Source organism: Carassius gibelio, chromosome B5, assembly GCF_023724105.1.
Source record: "Carassius gibelio isolate Cgi1373 ecotype wild population from Czech Republic chromosome B5, carGib1.2-hapl.c, whole genome shotgun sequence".
NCBI lineage: Eukaryota > Metazoa > Chordata > Actinopteri > Cypriniformes > Cyprinidae > Carassius > Carassius gibelio.
Window position 1 is genome coordinate 14,582,876 of NC_068400.1, and position 20,745 is coordinate 14,603,620.

General features: G+C 34.7%; 1 protein-coding gene across 3 annotated transcripts in view; it reads right to left on the bottom strand.

Annotated features, from left to right (window-relative positions):
• Positions 1 to 1,217: 1,217 nt before the first annotated feature.
• The window catches only part of ksr2 (kinase suppressor of ras 2), a 97,477-nt gene continuing 77,949 nt past the window's right edge, over positions 1,218 to 20,745 (bottom strand). For 2 of the 3 annotated variants that reach the window (XM_052557317.1, XM_052557315.1), the window contains exons 20-21: positions 16,283 to 16,412; positions 10,360 to 12,671 (exon numbers count right to left, since the gene is read on the bottom strand). In XM_052557317.1, the coding sequence (XP_052413277.1) occupies positions 12,525 to 12,671; positions 16,283 to 16,412 (277 nt within the window). In that variant the 3' untranslated portion in view covers positions 10,360 to 12,524. Of the gene's footprint in view, positions 6,719 to 10,359; positions 12,672 to 16,282; positions 16,413 to 20,745 lie in introns of those variants that run through there. The other variant, XM_052557316.1, reaches the window with a different exon arrangement.

Sequence of the window (20,745 nt, forward strand, 5' to 3'; positions counted from 1 at the left end):
ATCACAGCATTCTGAAATATACCATGGGAACATTCAGTGGATCAGAGCAAGCAAAAAGCAGAAAATTAAAACGTTGGCAAGGCACTTTCTCTATTCATGTCAGTGACCGCATGCAGTTCCTTTGCTTTAACACTTAAAGAGATTTACTTACTGTATATGCAGCCTGATCCAAATTCAGATGAAGCCCACACTTACCATGGGCATACATAATTACATCATTTCATATATTATATACTGTTGCAAACTTGATTTTAACTGACTTTAAGGACAGTCAAATAAAGATCTACATATCTACACATGCAACCAGAAAGTATATTATATTAAAGTATTAAACATTACATTTATTAATACATTTATTTATTCTTTCTTTCCAAGCTTAACCTGCTCTAAAGATGTCTGAAAATCTCAAGCAGTGAGATATCTCATGTCACGTGGTTTGATATTTGTTTGCAAAACATATTGACATTTAGACATATAGGTGTCCAAATACTTTTTGGGATCACTGTACTTAGATATATTCAGCATATTATTTGATCATTTGAAATGACAGTTTTCAGATCCACAATTTGTCCTCCTTTTCCTGCATCTGTTGCAAAGCCTTTTATGGATAAAGGAAACACAACAGAGGGATTCTCTTGTGATTTGTGAGCGGAAATGTGCAATATGGCAAAGTCCCCTAATATGCATAGTATTACAGAAACACATGCAAATTGGCTGAATCGTGTAAATAAACATCAGTGTCAAAAAGAGATGAGTTGGGGAAAATAGTTTTTGGTTTTTTATAAAGATAGCCAACAGGCAAAATAGGTTTAATGTCTGTTCATACAAAATGAAACCATGTGGCCCTGGTCATTTTCACAGGAATTATGTTGCATTAATGATCTCATTTCAATATCAGAACAAGGATGGAAGTTTGGAAGATTAATAATAACTGGAGGCATGTTATGACTCACACCCCTTGCTGAGCCACAACGGTTAACCTGCATCGCTCTTCTTTTTTTCTCATCTCTCTTGTGCTAAAAAGTGTATTCCTGACAGGATGTCATATGCAGTGCCTGAACAAAAAAGGTGGCTAACTTCAACTCAGACCTTGCAAAGTTTGCAAAATATCTACCCAATGTGACATATAGTTGGTTGAATGTTCGCTTTTTCAAGGATACTCTCTTTCTCTCGCATATATCTGTGTGTTGAAGTCATGCAAAAACATTATTCATCACTGGTTTTGATAAATAAGTCTTTATTTCTGAGGGCAAAAGTTGAACCTGACCAAAAGCGGCACAACAAAAACACATATTTGGTAACAAAGCCTGCAGTGCTCCAGAGCTGACATTCATGACATCTGCTGTTAGAAATACCATTTGTTTACAAGAGTAGAAAAACTATAGAAATATCACTGTACAAAATGTACACAGATGTTTTTTGCACAATATGTGATTTTCATTCACAATGTTTTGTGTAAGGAAACTCCACGAGGAGGTGAAATGTGTGGGAAAGGAGTTTGGAGCACAGTTTGATTTTGAGGTGATGAATCATTAAGAATGGCCATTAATCATTATGAATGACAAAAATAGGACAGCAGATCAAAAAAAAAAAAAAAAAAAAAAAAAAAAGGCTTCTGTGAAAGTTTGAAGTGCATTTACTGATGAGGTCTGTAATGTAAGGACTTTTTATGATATTTTAGGTTCATTATGTATATTGTAAGTATGAAATAAATATTAATTCACTTGTGTATTTACAGTATGTGCTACAAGCATTAAGCATGTATTTCATAGTTCAATGATACTTGTATATACTTATATCAGTAATCCATTTAATTAGGAATATCTCAAATAGAATTTAATAAACATTTCTGACATTCCCAACCTATAATCTGATTGGTTGGCCTATGCAACTTCTGGTAGGTCGGTCAAATGCTCTATTCCTGTTTAAGTGGGCGGTTCTTGGCCAGACTACAAGATTTTTTAATTTACGCTTTGTTTTTAGGGAATAGTTCACCAATGAAAACTTGCTGAATACATACTCACCCTCTGGCCATCCAAGATGTAGGTGAGCATTTTCTTCATCAGAACAGATATGGAGAAATGTAGCATTACATCAGTTGTTCCCCAATGGATCCTCTGCAGTGAATGGGTGCCGTCAGAATGAGAGTCCAAACAGATAATAAAAACATCACAGTAATCCACATGCTTATAGTCCATCAATTAATGTCTTGTGAAATAAAAAGCTGGGGTGTTTGTAAAAAAAAAAAAAAAAAAAGAAATTCTTACTTTAAAATGTACTTTAAAATGTTTTTACTTTAAAAAGCCAAACGACAAGTCCATAATCACACTTCTAGTGAAGAAGTCAATCCCCTGTTTCCTCAAAACCATAATCAACCAACAAATTTGTTTAAAACTGGTTTACTGTTTGACTTTGTTTTTACTGGATAAAGCAATATTATGGATTGAGGAAAGTTTTAAAGGGATAGTTGACCCAAAAATTTAAATTCTCTCATTATTTACATTATTTATTGTCCAACCCTGTTAGACCTTTGTTCATCTTTAGAACACAACTTAACAAAAAAAAAGAAAAAAAAAGAAAAAGATCAATTACAGAATTTTCATTTTTGGGTGAACAATCCCTTTAAATTGAAATGCAGATTGATGTATTCGTGGAATGGAATTATGGATTAATTTCTTACAAACAAGCAGCTTTTTGCTTCACAATATGTTAACTGGTGGACTGAAGTGGTGTGGATTATTGTGATGTTTATATCAGCTGTTTGGACTCTCATTCTGACGGCACCCATTCACTACAGAGGATCTGTGTTTAAAGAAACAAAATCATCTACATCTTGGATGACATGAGTGTTAGTCAATTTTCAGCCAATTATTCCTGTTATTGAGCACATTGAGCGCAATAGTTGATGATAGTGCAACTCTTTGCAATGATGCTGATTTATATGAATTGATTTTTTCATCCTTTTTTTGTTCTGGGATACATTCATGGTTCTCACGCCAGCAACTTTTTCTGTCTGCCACTGGATTTTCTAGCAAATACAACAATAAAGGTTAACAGTATGAATCTTCTCGTCAATGGAAATATACTGATAGTAATTCACAAACTCTTGGGCAGACTGGCACTATGTACACAGGGAGACCACAGGGCATATTTCAGAATACTCACTGATGGGAAATCTTACATTTTGGTTCAATTCATTACCTAAATCACATTCAACAGAACGGGTCACAAAGAAATGAAATGTAAATAACTGTAATGAACTGATTAAAGAAAAACAAAGATTTCTCCCTCGGCAGATTCTAAGAAACATTCAGAAAGCTAATCAGAGTATGATGATATTTGAAGCATCTTACAAACGAGTGCCATGAGAGAGATAGAATGTGTGATAAGCCTTTCAAACGAAGCATCAGAGGTGAAGATTGTTAATGAATTCTCTTGCTCACAGGGTTGTTTGGTCTAATTATCCGGAATGTGGATTATTTGGTAATTATCAAAGCAGCAAATCACTCGCCTACGTTGAAAATTACATGAAAATGTGCCTCAAAGCAGGGAGCGTTGAAAAATTAACAATTCTGCGTTGGTTAATGACTTGTTATGTATGGGGTGGGGGGGGGGGGGGGCTTCGTTTGTGCCATAATGTGATGGTAAACACGTCCCGTCATAAGTAATTCAGTTCTTTGCATTTTAATCAGATGTTTCTGACAGGTATGTTTATTGTGTGGAGGGTTCAGGTTATTGTTGGCGATGGGATTTCATTTAATGCAACACAGCTCAATCAACCCATCTTCCTGCTCTGCGAATGCTAATGATCTCACGCTGTCAGAAAACAAAGGTTCAAACTTCATATATTAAGAACATCGTTACTTTGCATATTGCTTATCAGATCATAAGTTAATGTGCATTCAAATAGTTTGAAATGTCCACCTGATGAAAAACATAAATTTGAAAGCATTGAAAACAATGCACAAACAATGTGGGATCTGTAACATTAAGTAGAGTAATAGTGATGCTTGGCTTAGGAAACACCACTAGTAATGTTGAATTTTTTTTTACCCCAAATAAAGTCATACAAAATATTTATATGTGAATGGACACTACTGATCTGTGTTCCTGGGCATTATAAAGCATGCATTTTAAGAATGCATGAAAAAAAAAATCAGTGTTGCTCTGTGAAATTTCATGGGCAAATTCAATCAATTTCTAAAGTAATCTGTGCAACTGAGAGTTTTATTTAAAGGCGAAAAGGTTCCCATGCAGATTTTGCTTACATTCATCAGAAAGCAGCTTGATTTGAACTTCTATGTAAGCCATGTTTCTTACATTGCTACACTAATGAAAATGGAAAATGGACCATTTTTGGGTGCAACGCTGCAATGCTGTTGCTTAGTTTCTAAGATATTCCGTTCTCTAGTTTCAACTCTGGTTCCTGCCATCTTTTTTTTTTTTTTTTTTTTTTTTTTGGCCTTTTGATATAAAATACATTTTACAAATGTATGGGGAAAAAAATTACTGGAAAAAAAAAAAAAAAAATTACTGGTGATTTTCTCCCAGGGCATTATTCATTAATTTTATGGACATTTCAGTTAACCTTAAAATACCATGCAATTAGGTGCAAAATTCAAAATACAGGTAAAACACCTGTAAAAGAAAACCAATACACAAAATTCATATCAATACAGTAAAAAAATTTCAAATATTTTTTAAATACAGTGTATGGTGTTGTAGTGTTGCTATATTGTTAAAAAGCAGTTGCTAAGGTGTAGGATAATTCCAAGGCCATTGCCACCACCGTATCTACACTGGACATGATCATTGTTTACTTTGAAATCCCAGGTAAACTTATGCTCTATCTCTTGCACAGCCATGTATGTATCACATTTCAACACTTAAAATATGCTTAAGCTCAGATCTCTAGCTATGACTTCTTCCATCATTTTAAGTCTATTGCATTTTTTCTCCTGTTTTATCATCCACCAGGAAAAAACTAAACAAAAATTGGCACTGATAACAATGCTTAAACAATGTGGGATTCCATATTAAGTATGAGTAACAGTAATTGTGATGGTAAAAATGCTTGTTGATGTCTTATTAATAAAAGTTAGATGTTTTTTACCCAGAAAAAAAAGCATACAGATTACTCATAGAGAGACGCACTTACACACAATTAAGCACATCCTACCTGTCTGCCCCCCTCTTACCTCTTCTGTATGACTAATTTAATCATTTATAATGCTGAATGTTAAAGTTCAACTAGAGGATTTCTCTGAAAACAGTGATGTCTTTCCTATGGGCAGAAAATGTCAGTGAGCTCATTTTACTGTCCTGAGTGCAAAGAGTAATGTAATTAAACGAGGGCTCATGTGGCTGCATACCTGAAAAGCTCCTGCTCAGACATTGACTCATCAGACGAGCATTTATCGGGTGAGTATGACTGCATCTTTGTGTGTGTTTTACATTATGTAAAAGGATGAGGTTACCTGGACATTAAAATAGCATTCGATAAAGATTAAATGAAGTAGATATTAAAGGTGAAGTGTGATATTGCATGAATAACAACTGTTTCCAGACAGGTTTTTCAAACAATCTTTTTTTTTTTTTTCTGAAGAAGTAAATATTTCCAGCTGGTGAGAATCTGCTGTCTTTTCTTATATCTGCTTTTAAGGTTGGTTTACTGTTGTCCTCTGTACAAGATTATATGCACGTGTTCTGCTAGTTTAATCTATACTCTACTGTTCGAAACTTTGTTGCAGTTATTTTTTTTATTTGTATTTATATTTATTATTTTATGCTCACCAAGTGTTTTTCTAATCTAACGTATTCCTGTTATGTAACATCATCCTTAAAAAATCATTCTTGTATGCTGATTTGCTGCTTAAGAAAAAAAAAATCTTAATATTTTCTTCACTGTTTATTTAAAATAGAAAACTTTTGTAACTTTTCTGTCACTTTTGATTGATTTCTGGTTCACATCATACTGTTTTCTTCGTGAAATAATCGAGTACGCCATCTTTTACCTGTTTTCTTATTTTCTAATAGCTTTCCTTTTAATCAAATCTGATAATGTGATTCATCTCAGAGCTGGTTGATTTGGGTCAAGGCCCTGTTTGAAATCTCTATGGATGAAAATGAATGGGTAAAATACCTTTCAGAGTCATGGCTGCTAAAAAAGTCATGGCTGCTGATAAACAGCTGTATCATCTGCAGAATTACTCCATTGGTCGAATTAATGTTTCAGATCAATCAAACAAACAGAGCAAATGTTTGGAAAGCTACACAGGGAAATCATGCCACAAATAGCTTTCCTTTCCTCATTAAACCTGCATGTATATTAAAGTATTTTAATATAAAAATGACACACTTCACCTTTAATGCGTCTCCAGAATGGCTGTGACGTTGATAGTAGACATGTTTGGAATGGAGGATAGATATTGACTTGATTATGAAAATGCAGCCTCTTTTTAAAACCAAAGTCAAAATCAAAATCAAACCAAAGGTGCCAGCCATATTCTGCATAGACTAACGCAGCAAGGACTCTCTATAATGAACTCAGTCCATCGATCATAAGGATCACAGGAAGCCAGTGCCAAGATTTCCTGTCATGTGACTGATGAGGTAAGACCTCGGTCCCGGGCTTGATTGGGTGTGAGAATGCAGTCCAGATGAGACAATGAGAGAGAGAAAGGCCTTCTGAAGAACAGGAACCCGTCGCTGTCACAGCCTATGAAAAGGAAAACGGATAAAGTTAAACCAGCATGAGTTATTATGTCTGTGTCTTCCGCTTCTGATGGGGCACATTAAAGAAATAAATACAAACACATTACATCCAAAACCTAGCGAGCTGCCTAGATGGCATTTTTAGGCATCACAGGTTTGGATATGACAAAAAAACTGTTCCTAAACATAGACATCAACATCATGCCTTCTGAAGTTTCGATCCAAAGGCTATTTCATACTATTGGTTTATCATTAGCTTAGCGACATGCTAACATAAACAAATGAAATCAGCTGTTAGTGAGCTGAGGGGGCCAAATCAAAGTTTGTTGGGTTTTTTTTTCTGTTCTGGAAAGTTTGAAGGATATTAAATTAACTGGCTGAATGAGGATTTACTTACTTAAGACCAGTGCAAACTCTACTTAAGTATGGGAAAGCGAAATGCTTCAAGCTACATGTTTCACGTGTCATTACATTTAAACATTGGACAACATATAAAAATTTGTTGATATTGCTAGTAGATCTCCAACCTGATGTGCGATTCAATATTACCACTCTCTTGTCACTCATCTTTGAATCTAACCTTTTCTCATTCTCTCACAGCTCTCTCCTTTTTTGGCCCAAGTTCGCGACTAATCAGCACAAGCTCAGTGAAGTGTGTGGGTGTCTTCAACCTCGACTCTTCTGCGCATATGACTTTTAATCTAGACATCTGAAGCATGAAATTGGTCAGAAAGTCCTCCCACGTAAAAAAAAAAAAAAAAGGCTTATATTGAAACAGTACCTGTCACTGGACACCCTTTAGTCTGGAGTGAAAATGCTCATTTTCAGTGCAAACTAAGCTTGAGGCTGTAAATCCAGATCAAACCTTCACAACTGTGAGTGTAGAATCAGTAAGGTTTGGATATATCGTTTACCTCCGGGCCTGGTTTGTGCATCCCAGTTCATTCAGAACGACAGACTCATTATGGGTGAGAGAAATTATATGTGGAAAAAGAGAAAAGTTGAAAATGGAAGGTTCAAAATGATTCAACAGAAGGTCAAGTTTAACAAATCAAACACTGGACAAAAGACAAAATTATTTTCATAGATTTTAGTTCTGTCCCTTTAAATATAGGCTCTGTTCCAAAACTTATTGAGTCACCTTGCTGTCTGCAGGCAGCAACTTTCTGAGTCAGCATCATAAATAAAATGGGAAATGAAAAATTTATGTCAAACTAATAATAAAATATAAATAGCATTTCTCCATGTAAAGCACACAAAAAACACATTTAATGCACTGTTAAAAATTAAGGTTCCAAAAGGGGGGTTATAATGCATTAAACATTCTACAGGAATATATTTCTGAAGAATATTTGATCTAAAGAACCTTTTGTGCAAGAATAAGATTCCATGAATATTAAAGATTCATCATGGGATCCTATAGGTGCCAGAACCTTTATTCTTAAAGAGTGAAGCATAAAAAACTCAATTCTCTGAGCATAAAAATATGCCTAGTTACATAATTATTTAATATGCAAATTATTTAATAATTTTCCTGTAATTAGACAAAGCATAATGTGTATTTATAATATTATATGTATGTGTGTATATATATATATATATATATATATATATATATATATATATATATATATATATATATATATATATATATATATATATATATATATATATATATATAAAGCAGAATTGTCAAGTTGCCTACCTTTCTGAAAAGCCTTCGCACATGTTTATGATGCCTTAAAAAGCTCCCTCTGTAGTCAACTCACTTGGTTTTGAAACAGATATACTGTAAAATTATTATGAAATATATATATAGCATGCATATCTAATTACTAACATCCAAATTCTATTCCTTTATTACACGCTTTCTTTGCTCACTGCTCCTGATTCAATTAGGGATCCCCTTCTAATAATCTTGTGTGATTTGGCAATTTATGGTATTTTATGATCGTTCTCCATGGGTCTTTCTAAACCACTAACCCTCATCTGACTCTGATCCAGGGAATTCAATTTGTTTATCTGCTTGTAATTGGAGGGTCTCAGAGGTGCTCTGCTCTTGTTGAAGGTTTTAGGTCAGTTTGTTCTCTGTATATTATATATGTATATTATATTACCAGTTTTTATGTGATTACTATGTGAAGCCAATTTTTTAAAAAGCCAATTTAGGTTATAATCACTGTTAGATCATCTGTTTTGCATTGATATACTTAACTGTCTTAATAATTGTTCTTAGATGAGGCATTATATTCAAATCAAATATTTATTATTAATTATATTTTAAAATTGAAGCATAATAATTTAACTAATATTAATCAAATTTTATATATTAAAAGTGTTAACATTAAGCCACAATATTTAAAATAGGTCACTAAGCTCCATTTGAGCCACATAATTGTAGTGAGTTTTAGGCTCACCTAATTTCACTTTTTAAACAGTGATTTGACCTAGTTAAACTCATCAGCTGAGGGAGAAATTGGGAGCGACAGTAGCAGATTTTTCTCTCATTAGAAAGACTAGCCAATGAAGATGTTTGACATTTGCCGTCAGGTGGCATTTGCTGCCCAGATCCTTAAAGCGATAGTTCACCCCAAAATGAAAATTTTATCTCATATCATTCCAAACACATATGACTTACTTTCTTCTGTGGAACAGAAAAAGTGCATGAAGAAGAAAATACCAGCGTGTTATTCAGAACTCACCTTGTGTTTACCAAGAATCTTACTGTATATTGTTTTTGAATGATATGAGAGTAAAATTACGGAATTTTCATGTTTGTATGAATGATCTCTTTAAATACACACAATTGTTATCACTAGATGTTGAGCCTTTGCAGTGTCTTGGACATTCTGTGTAACCAAAAAGTGATAGATCAAAGGTTTTAAAAGGATACTTTGCCCAAAAATTATAATTTACTCACCCTCATATCATTTCCAACCTATAATAATTTCTTTCTTCTGCTGAAAACAAACAGCTAATTAATAGCCATTGACCTCCATAGTATTTTTTTTTTCCGTACAATGGAAGTCAATCGCTACCATCAGCTCTTCAGTTACCCACATTCTTGAAAATATCTTTTATTCAAAGCGACTTACAGTGCATTCAGGCTATCAATTTTTACCTATCATGTGTTATATATCATATATATCATATATATATATATATATATATATATCATATATATATATATATATATATATATATATATATATATATATATATATATATATATATATATATATATATATATATATATATATATATATATATATATATTTATAATTGGTATAAATCTAATTTGCTAAATGTTCAATACAGACATTTTCAAAATTTCGTAAGTTTATCAAATATTTATGATGCATCCTATTCACCTAATCATCCTATTTTTTTCTCTTTTTTTTTTTTTCTTTTTTTTTTGTGGTTATGCACAGTTTTTAGTGTAAGTGAAATGTTTTAAACTTTGTTCTGTTCCTGATCCAACTCGTTAAAATAATTAAAATCAATTAATTATTTACTTGCAGTAACCACTTAAGAACTTTTCGGGTTTAAAGCTTTTAAATAATGTAACATAGAATTTTTTTTTTATCAACATAAAACATGAATCATGACAAGGAGCAAAAATAAATGACGAACAAAAAACAAAAGTCCAAAATCAACACCTTTTTATTTTCATATATTTTCATAAAGGATGAGTGCAAAGAAAGAGCTTGTGATGTGTACCAGTCGCTAAGCCATGGACCATAAGGCATCAGTAAATACAAGCTTTATATATACTTACAACAAATACATAATACAAAAACTCAATCATGGCCATCAAAGAAATCTGCGAAGATGCGAACACAATATCAGAAAAGAAATGTAAACCAGAGCGATGGAGAAGTGTTGATAAATAATCAACGACGACAGAGGAAATGCATGGATGGATAGAAAGAAAAAAGTAAAAGGAAAACAACGTTAAAAACAAGGCACACACACAGAACAATTCATACATTCATAATGGAGCAGAAATATAATAGATGACAATGAGGTCGGATTGAGTGACTGGAATATTAATTACAGCAACAGATTATTAAGCAAAATCTACCGCCTGTTAAATAGGCCTGATATGGAAGCTGCTAATAATGGTTGTTAACAAGACCCCATCTTCTCACGATTTCCCATCATTCCCAGTGTAAAAACACTGTCCCAACAAGTCCTCGTAGCCCTGTTCCAAAAAATATATAAATGTTATAGCACAGTTCTTTAATTGTAGTTTTAAAATTGTGCCGATACAGACTTTAAATATCATTTTGCATTACTTTCTTAGTTTCTCACAAATGCAGTCATTGTATTTAGTCACAGCTTGTAAAACTACTGTCTGATTCTGACCTCGGGGGAACAAATCCCCTAAAAATGTTCTCATGCATGTAAAAACGGTCGACCGTACAAATATAAACGCCCACTTAACAACATCTGTATTTTTTTGATTCTAAAATATACTTGAGCACTTCAAAAATAACAGCAGCAACAAGTTTGTGAGCACTGGCACTGTCTATGACTCGAAAAGCCATGGCTTTACAAGTGAGCAGATTGTCTGTACCCAGAGTGCATGGTGGAGAAAGCGGGATAGCGGTTCAGTTTAAGCCATACCTAGCTAGCGACACCAACCTTCACACTCATTTTGACATTATCACCGTTCCGTGTTACAACAAGGACACTCTAGAACTTGCAACATGCAACAGTCATATTAATGAGATGTGATTTAGAATAATATACAAATGCTGTTGTGGTGAATAGTGCACTATTACTCATGGTACTGTATAATCTCTACAATACAACAATGTGTAGCCTAGTACAAACAACGCAAAGCTTTAAATTATGCTAAACATTCGTAAGTATGCACTGATAAGAAAAGATTTGTAAGTGTGATAGATAGATAGATACAGTAAGTTATATCCATCCCTTTTTCTTTGTAGGCTCAGGAATAGCAGTTTACCCCTAGGTAATTCTGTTTTTGTCACAGTTAGGCATGATACAATTCAAGTGTTGATAATATACATACAGTACGTGCCTCGAGTCACGACAGCACGTTCGATTACGGTGCCGTCACGCGAACAATATAGGCAATGTTGACGGCGCGAGTAAATGACCTTATCTACAGTGCGACAGGAAGGGAGAAAAACATTTCACATTCTCGGACTACTCGCCTCACTGCTTTACAGTAAAGCTTCGTGATCGGAAAATTCGAACGATGGGATGGAATTCTGATAAACACTGATACAGAGTAAATGAGAGAAAACAAACAAGTGTAAAACAACTCCAAAGGGTACATATCTCAAAATCGAAGAAAAACAAATTTAAATAAATAAATACATTCATCCAATGTCCAAATTCAAAAAGAATAAAAACAATACAGACAAAAACTCGATTAACACTAGTTTCAGTTGTTTATAAAAATGCATTGCAGAGGTTCAACAAAAGAAAACAACATTCACTGAAAGTGGACTCATTGAAGAAAATGATAAATAATCACAAGCAGTTTATATATGCTAAACAGATCAAACATTTAGCAACAAAAAAAAAAAAACATCTCCCTTTCATGACCAAAGGATACACCAGAAAATACTGTGTGCTTTAAATATGCTAAACGATCACTGCGTTAAGGAAAAATGCGTTAAGTCGCTAAATACAGCAGAATACATGCACCATCCTGTAGCGACTCTCAGTCACACTGACTCCATTTTAACGTTTCCTCACGATTGCTTCGCTTTGTTTTTTTTGTTTTTTTTTATGTTTATTTTATAAATAGGCGGTTTTGACTTTAGCTTAGCTCATTTCACATACTCAGCTGATTTCCAGAAGTGTACTGGGTGAGACAGGCGACGGTTGCGTTTCGGGAGTTTCTCCAGTAGCTCCACGAGCTTGGAGAAGCTGGGCCGCTCTTCCTGTTCATACGCCCAACAGAACAGCAGGATGTCCTGCACAGGAAAGAAAAATCTGGTCAAGTACAAGGTTCTGACTTAATGTGATCTAAAAGCCATTATAAAATGGATAGTCCCGGTGATGAACTTGATTCCGATTGGTTGAACCAAATTCAAAGTAGTGCTGTGAAATGATTAATCATGATTAATCGCATCCAAATAGATGTTTTCTTTTACATAATATATGTGCGTACACTGTCTATATTTATTGAGTACAGGTGCATCTCAATAAATTAGAATGTTGTGGAAAAGCTCATTTCATTAATTCAACTCAAATTGTGAAACTTGTGAATTAAATAAATTCAGTGAACACAGACTGAATTAGTTTAGTTCTTCTGTTATTTTAATTGTGTTAATTTCTCAACAAATCTCAACAAATTAGAATATGGAGACATGACAATCAGCTAATCAACTCAAAATACCTGCAAAGGTTTCCTGAGCCTTCAAAATGGTCTCTCAGTTTGGTTAACTAGGCTACACAATCATGGGGAAGACTGCTGATCTGACAGTTGTCCAGAAGACAATCATTGACACCCTTCACAAGGAGGGTAAGCCACAAACATTCATTGCCAAAGAAGCTGGCTGTTCACAGAGTGCTGTATCCAAACGTGTTGACAGAAAGTTGAGTGGAAGGGAAAAGTGTGGAAGAAAAAGATGCACAACCAACAGAGAGAACCACAGCCTTATGAGGATTGTAAAGCAAAATCGATTCAAGAATTTGAGTGAACTTCACAAGGAATGGACTGAGGCTGGGGTCAAGGCATACAGACACGTCAAGGAATTTGTCTACAGTTGTCGTATTCCTCTTGTTAAGCCACTCCTGAAACACAGACAATTGCGAGAAGAAGAACAGGACAGTTGCCCAGTGGTACAAAGTCTTCTTTTCAGATGAGACCAAGTTTTGTATTTCATTTGGAAACCATCTGAAGGAAGGGTGGAGAAGCTCATAGCCCAAGTTGCTTGAAGTCCAGTGTTAAAGGGGGGTGAAATGCTCGTTTTCACTCAATCTCTTGTTAATCTTGAGTACCTATAGAGTATTACTGCATCCTTCATATCTCCAAAAAGTCTTTAGTTTTATTATATTTATAAGAGAAAAATAGTCTGTGCCAATTTTTTTCAGAAAAACACGAGCCGCTGGAGGTGTGACATGTGGGCGGAGCTAAAGAATCATGAGCGCGAGTAGGCTTTTGCGTTGAGAGCGTTTGGAAGTTGTGACATTACCCTGAGAAAAAAAAAAACCATCATCCAAAAAAAAACATGGCTAACAGTCAGATTCAGCCGTTTACTTATGATCCAGAGTCAGATCCCAAGGCTGAAACTGAACGAGAGCAGCAGCAGCAACGACTACAACAGCGTCTCTATGTTGTATGTATTGAAACTGTATATATTTGCTTATGTAACCCCTCTCTCCCGGGTCCTTTCTGACACTCCTCGCACTCGCTCCAAGCGGGGCTCGAACCCGGGTCTCCTCTAACAAGGAGGCTAAATGGCTACAGCCACTAACGTCTGTTGCTAGTGCGTCTCTTGAGATCGGGGAGGTTTACCTGCACAGCACTAACTCGCTGGCCTCCGTTACACTTAGCGGTCGATGCTCTTTAAAAATAAACTCCGTCCACTGGTCCCTTGATGTTTTTTTTTTTTTTTTTTTTTGGAAATCTGTGCAGGGTTGCCTTGCCCTCACAACCAAAAACACAATTCTTTTGTGACATTTTGCAGGAGGCCAACAATTCACTAAAAATGAATACTTATGAAGTATTCTAATTTGTTGAGATTTTGTTGGGTTTTTGTTAAATGTGAGCCAAAATCATTACAATTAAAAGAACCAAATACTTTAACCTAATTCAGTCTGTGTGCATTGAATTTATTTTATACACGAGTTTCACAATTTGAGTTGAATTACTGAAATCAATTTTTGAAAGAAACTTTTCCATGACATTCTAATTTATTGAGATGCACCTGCGTATACAGTATACTGAACAAATTTATACACGCAACACTTTTGTTTTTGCACCCATTTTTCATGAGCTGAACTCAAAGATCTAAGACTTCTTCTATGTACACAAAAGGCAGATTTCTCTCAAATATTTTTCACAGATCTGTCTAAATCTGTGTTAGTGAGCACTTCTTCTTTGCTGAGATAATCCATCCACCTCACAGGTGGATCACAGAGCCTCACAGAGCTGTTGCCCATGAATTGAATGTTCATTTCTCTACCATAAGCTGTCTCCAAAGGCGTTTTAGAGAATTTGGCAGTAAATCCCACCATCCTCACAACCACAGACCATGTGTAACCACATCAGCCCAGGACCTCCATATCCAGAATCTTCATCGGGGTCTCGACCTGACTGCAGTTTGTCGTCATTACCATCTTGAGTGGGCAAATACTCACATTTGATGGCGTCTGGCACTTTGGAGAGGTGTTCTCTTCAAGGATAAATCCCGGTTTTCACTTTACAGGGCAGATGGCAGACAACGTGTATGTAATCGTGTGGGTGAGCAGTTTGCTGATGTCTACGTTGTGGATCGAGATTGATCTGTACACAATTCCTGGAAGCTGAAAACATCCCAGTTCTTGCTTGGCCAGCATACTCACCGGACATGCCACCCATTGAGCATGTTTGGGATGCTCTGGATCAGCGTATACAACAGCATGTACGTACCAGTTCCTGCTAATATCCAGCAACTTCTCGCAGCCATTGAAGAAGAGTGGACCAACACTCCACAGGTCACAATCTACAACCAGATGCCAAGGAGATCAATGCAAATGGTGGTCACACCAGATACTGACTAGTTTTCCCGCCCACATCTGTGCCATGATCACGTTGTCTAATAAGCATCTTGATATGCCACACCTGTGAGGTGGATGGATTATCTTGGCAAAGGAGAAGTGCTCACTAACACAGATTTAGACAGATCTGCAAACAATATTTGAGAGAAAAGGCCTTTTCTGTACATAGAAAAAGTCTCTGATCTTTGAGTTCAGCTCATGAAAAATGGGGGCAAAAACAAGTGTCGCGTTTATAATTTTGAAATATATTTATATATAATATAAAATGAAAGAATATAAATATATAAATGTATACACATATATATTTTCCAAATACTGTATATACTGTATGTGTGTGTATTTATATATACATAATAAATATACACATATATATATTATGTAAACAAAAACCTTTCTTTTGGATGCAATTAATCGCGATTAATCATTTGACAGCATTAATTCAAAGCTGTTGTAAATTACTCTACAAACAAACACCTCTTTGTTTCCAAATATGCGTGTAGCTCGGCAACCACTTTGTTGCAACCACAACCTTTTCTGAGGAACAACATTGTTTTGTTTTATTAATATCTTTACATTTTATTTGCTTTGTTTCATTTTGTGAAACCTTGCTACATATATGGAATAACTGTTTTATAAAAGCAATAAGCCCCGTTAAGTTTACAGTGAATTCATAACAGCTTAGGCCCCTAACAAAAAAAAAAAAAAAACCACAAAAGCACAATAAAAGTAGTTCATATGACACATACATTGACAGCTTTGTGTGTGAAAAGTTGATAATTTTAAGAGTTCTTTAGCATATGAGGTGTGTGTGAATACTTACGGATATCTCTTTGCCCATGCCGATCTGAGTGAGGATGGGCTTCATTCCACTTCCCACCTGCCAGATAATGACTTCAGCTGGCTGATTCTTAAAGGGCCACTCGCGTGCATGGAGCTCGTACCAGATAGTGCTGAAAGATATGACACATGAATGTTAGTGTGTGTGCATGTACTGGTTTCTTACTTGTGAGGGACAAATGTTTCAAAAGTTAATAAAAATGTATATAATAAAAAATTCTTAAAAGCAACTAAAAAAAGGTTTGTAAATGGGTTAAACAATGACTTAAAATATATTTATATAAAATAAAATATAAACACATGAAGATTTTCTAAAAAAGTAAACTTTATATCTATAAATGAGAGTCTGAGTGTGAAAATATAGATTATAAATCTAAAGATACAATAAAAACTATTAAAAACATATATAAATAATGTCTTTACTAAAATTATTTAAATTAAATTAAATGAATAAATCGCCAAATCCTAATAAATGTAATAAGCTTTTTTTAAGTTTAAATACATTTTGATATTTTACATTTTAAAAATAATAGTGTATATATACTTTTAAAATTGTAATACATTTCATAATTTATTGAAAACCCTCTCAAAAACATATAAAACAGGTTCATAAATTGATAATTTTTTTAAATATATACTTTTTATATATATGAAATAATGATGAATAAATCAAATTGTAATTATAATTTCCATAATTTAAGAACAACAGGAGACCTTTTCCAAGTATTTGTGAACAAGATTAAGAGTCTTATAAAGTTTTGAAAATGTGCCTAAAATAGTGCAAGCTCTTTCTCTGAATAATATATATATATATATATATATATATATATATATATATATATATATATATATATATATATATATATATATATATATATATATATATATATATATATATATATAATCTTATATAAATATATCTTAACTATAATTTGTTTACTTTAAGAAGAACAAAAAGTCAGATGGAACTACTCACAAGTCAATCATGCATAAGCTTTAGTATGCGTGTGTGTGCACAAGGACATGTGAAGAGTGCCAAGGGCCTCAAAACAGCAGTTCAAAAGCTTTAAAGCACTTCTGGTACACTACGTCACTTTGCATTCCGATTTAGTTACAAGTCATTCAAGATAATTAATAAATGACTTTGAGGTGCTGTTGACTGCTGAAAAACACAGTATTCTGCTCTAAAGAGCATGCTCATGTTAAAGTTTACTAAACAACACTTAAGAGCTAATTAACAATCACTGAATGGAGAGCGCCGCTGAAAAGCTCAATCATCGGAGCTCTGCAATTTAAAACCAAAAGTAAAGCGTGCAGCTTGCTGAGATTGGTGAGAAAAACTAAATCAATGTATCTGAGATGGCTTTTGCAGAACTGAGAGGGAGAATTCACTTTGAGAATGGCATTTGCATCCGATGATACAGTCTTAGGGTTTTAGGCTTTGTCCACATTAATTTGGATACTTTTGAAAATGCATCTTTTTTTTCTGTTTTGGCCCTTTGTGCACAATGTTTTTGCCCGCTTTTTCTCTGTAACTATTTACAAAGTCGTCAAGTGTATGATTCCTAGTGTTCTGTTCAGATTTTAAAAGTTGCCTTCAGTTGATTTGTAGAAGATGCTCTAGACTTCCTGATCTGCCATACTTTACTAAGACTTTTTCACTGTGATCCAGACACCTGAATCGGCTCCAATTTTTTTTTTGAAAATGCACTTATCAACACCAAATCGGGACATCTGGCCAGTTTCTCCAACATTTGATCATCATTTGATGAATTGTTGCTGCCATGATTGCTAGAAAGCATGCATAAACATGTCTTTTATAATAAAAATACATTTTCCGCCCTCAGAAAGCATAAGTCGATAGTGCCGAGTAGATAGTGCTGAACAATGCATACTATAAATAGCCAAATTTACATCGAAAGGATGCATGTTTTTACTGAAAAGAATAACAACAACTTGTGGGTGGTTGGTGAATAAGGCCATTTAATGAATTTGGCACGATTTGTAGCATAACATAAAAAGTCCATAAAACAGAATATGAGAGCATTATGTGCATAAAATATCCCACAGCAGCTGCGAACTCTCTGAACACGGCACTCGCAGAGAACAACGGAAGTGAAAAAGAGGAGGCAGAAGGGACAATAGGGAGATCTGCTTTGGGGTCACCTCTAGGTAATGTCCCTTTAGTGTGACCAGCTGGACAGCTTGCGTGGGTGCTGTATTTGGCTCCCATAGAGTGACAGTGTGACAGAGCCTCCATATGGAGAGAACAGCTGAGGACGCAATTGTGTTAGGACCCAACAGAGCAGCATTCCTTCATTTCATCAACCATCCATCCATTCTTTTATTTATTTGGCCCACACACTCACTGCCTCTGGAAAGGCCTGGGTCAGGTAGAAATAAGTACAGATGGAGGTTCAGGTCTGCATGCTGCCTCATGTGAATACAATCTTATTAGTGGATGCTGAGCACTGAGTGAATCAATTTTGTGATAATGCTCATCCTAAACGGGCCCTAGCCTATCTAGCTGTTTGCATTATTGTGATTTCATGATTGATTTTACTTTCATACAATTTGATACTATAGATGTATGTTTATGTGGTCAGTGTACCAGGTAAAGTGATGTTTGATTTAAGTGATTGATTTAAATGTTAATTCTGATAGAACTCTTTTAGTTGTCCCTCGTTCACGCTTAAAAACGAAGGGTGTTAGGGGTTTTTCTATTGCAGCCCCTCGTCTCGGGAACCAACTTCCACTGGACATTCGCCTTGCACCATCTATCACAACTTTTAAAATGAAGTTGAAAACATATCTTTATTCCCAGGCATTTTAAATAGAATTTTATCTATGTTCCATTGTTTTACTGTATAATCTGTTTTGTTCTGTTTATTTTATGTTTATCTTTGACTATGTTCAGCGCTTTGGTCAGCTTTGCTGTGATAAATGTGCTATATAAATAAACTTTACTTACTTACTTACTTAAACTACTTCTGTCAAATGATTAATCGCGATTAATCGCATCCAAAATAAATGTTTTTGTTTACTTAATATATGTGTGTATAATGTGTATATTTATTATGTATATATAAATACATACACATGCATGTATTTAAGAAATATATATGTTTATATGTTCAATATATATATATATATATATATATATATAATATAATATATAATATAATAATATATATTAGTGGTGGGCATAGATACATTTTTTTAATCTACATTAATCTCATTGTGATCTTGAAATTAATCTAGATTAAAATGGCTCGTTCGAATTCTGCCGAAGGCATTCAGAATATGTGTTGTTAAATTGACAAACAGTAAGTCTTTGAGAAGGGGTTTATCAAGCTAGGTGGTGCATTAGAAAAGGGGCTCATCTCCTGTTTCCAAAATGCATCACAACGTTCTTGAAAAAGCTGTAAACTATTTCCACATTCCAGTTGCGTTCCAGGAGTGTTGCGTCTGCGGCAGTGTCCTGTGTGAAAGCAGATCGAGTCCGTGCTGCACCACATACGTAACGCACACGGACTGCATAAGCACTGCAGACGGATTATGTGTGAAACAGGCGTGAGCAGGGCCGTAGCAGGGGTCAGCGGTGACCCGGTAAAGGTTGTACCAGTGGGCCCTGTTTGAAATTGTTTAATTTGTATGCTCATTTATTTTTTATTTATTTGTGCTATTAACAAGACGTTTAAGTTTTTTTTTTCAAGTTTGTAGGTGTCAAGGTACAGAAACAAATTATTAAATGTAAAATAGCACTGGATAGTCTTCAAAGTAAAAATGAAATATACAATCAAACCTGCATTTATTCAGACACCTTCAACATTTCTCACATTATTACAGTTTTGCTATATATATCAAAAATTATATCTGGTGTCTGAATAATTTTTGGTTTGACTGTTAAAACTACAAAGTAATTTAGTCAAGAGCAGTGAGTGATTTTCCTTTTCATTTTCTTGGATTAACATTACAGCAGCCAGCAGCTAAATTAGGAGCGGTCACTTTAAGAGACGATGAACGCATCCAATATAATACACATCCCATTTTTTTCCTGTACTGTTTACTTTCACTTGAGAAATAACCAACAGTTTTTTCGAGCATAATTTCCAAGGTGGATATTTTGAAATATTTTTTTATGTCATAAATGTCATATTTTGACATTATTCATGTATTTGTCGGCACAAGAGCAAAAATAAGCATATTCGATGTTCATGCGTTTTGAGACGCCTTTCTCTGAACACCAGAACACCGCGATACTGAATTTGGCACTTTCAAATCTTTTTGTTGGTTCAAACTGCGATTTGTATTTGTTCGTTCAGGTGCAGAAGGGACTTCGAGGAGAACTTCTCGGTTCAGTGTCGCTGTCCGTGATACGCGTCTCTCTCTCTCTCTCTCTCTCTCTCTCTCTCTCTCTCTCTCTCTCTCTCCGAACCGAACAAA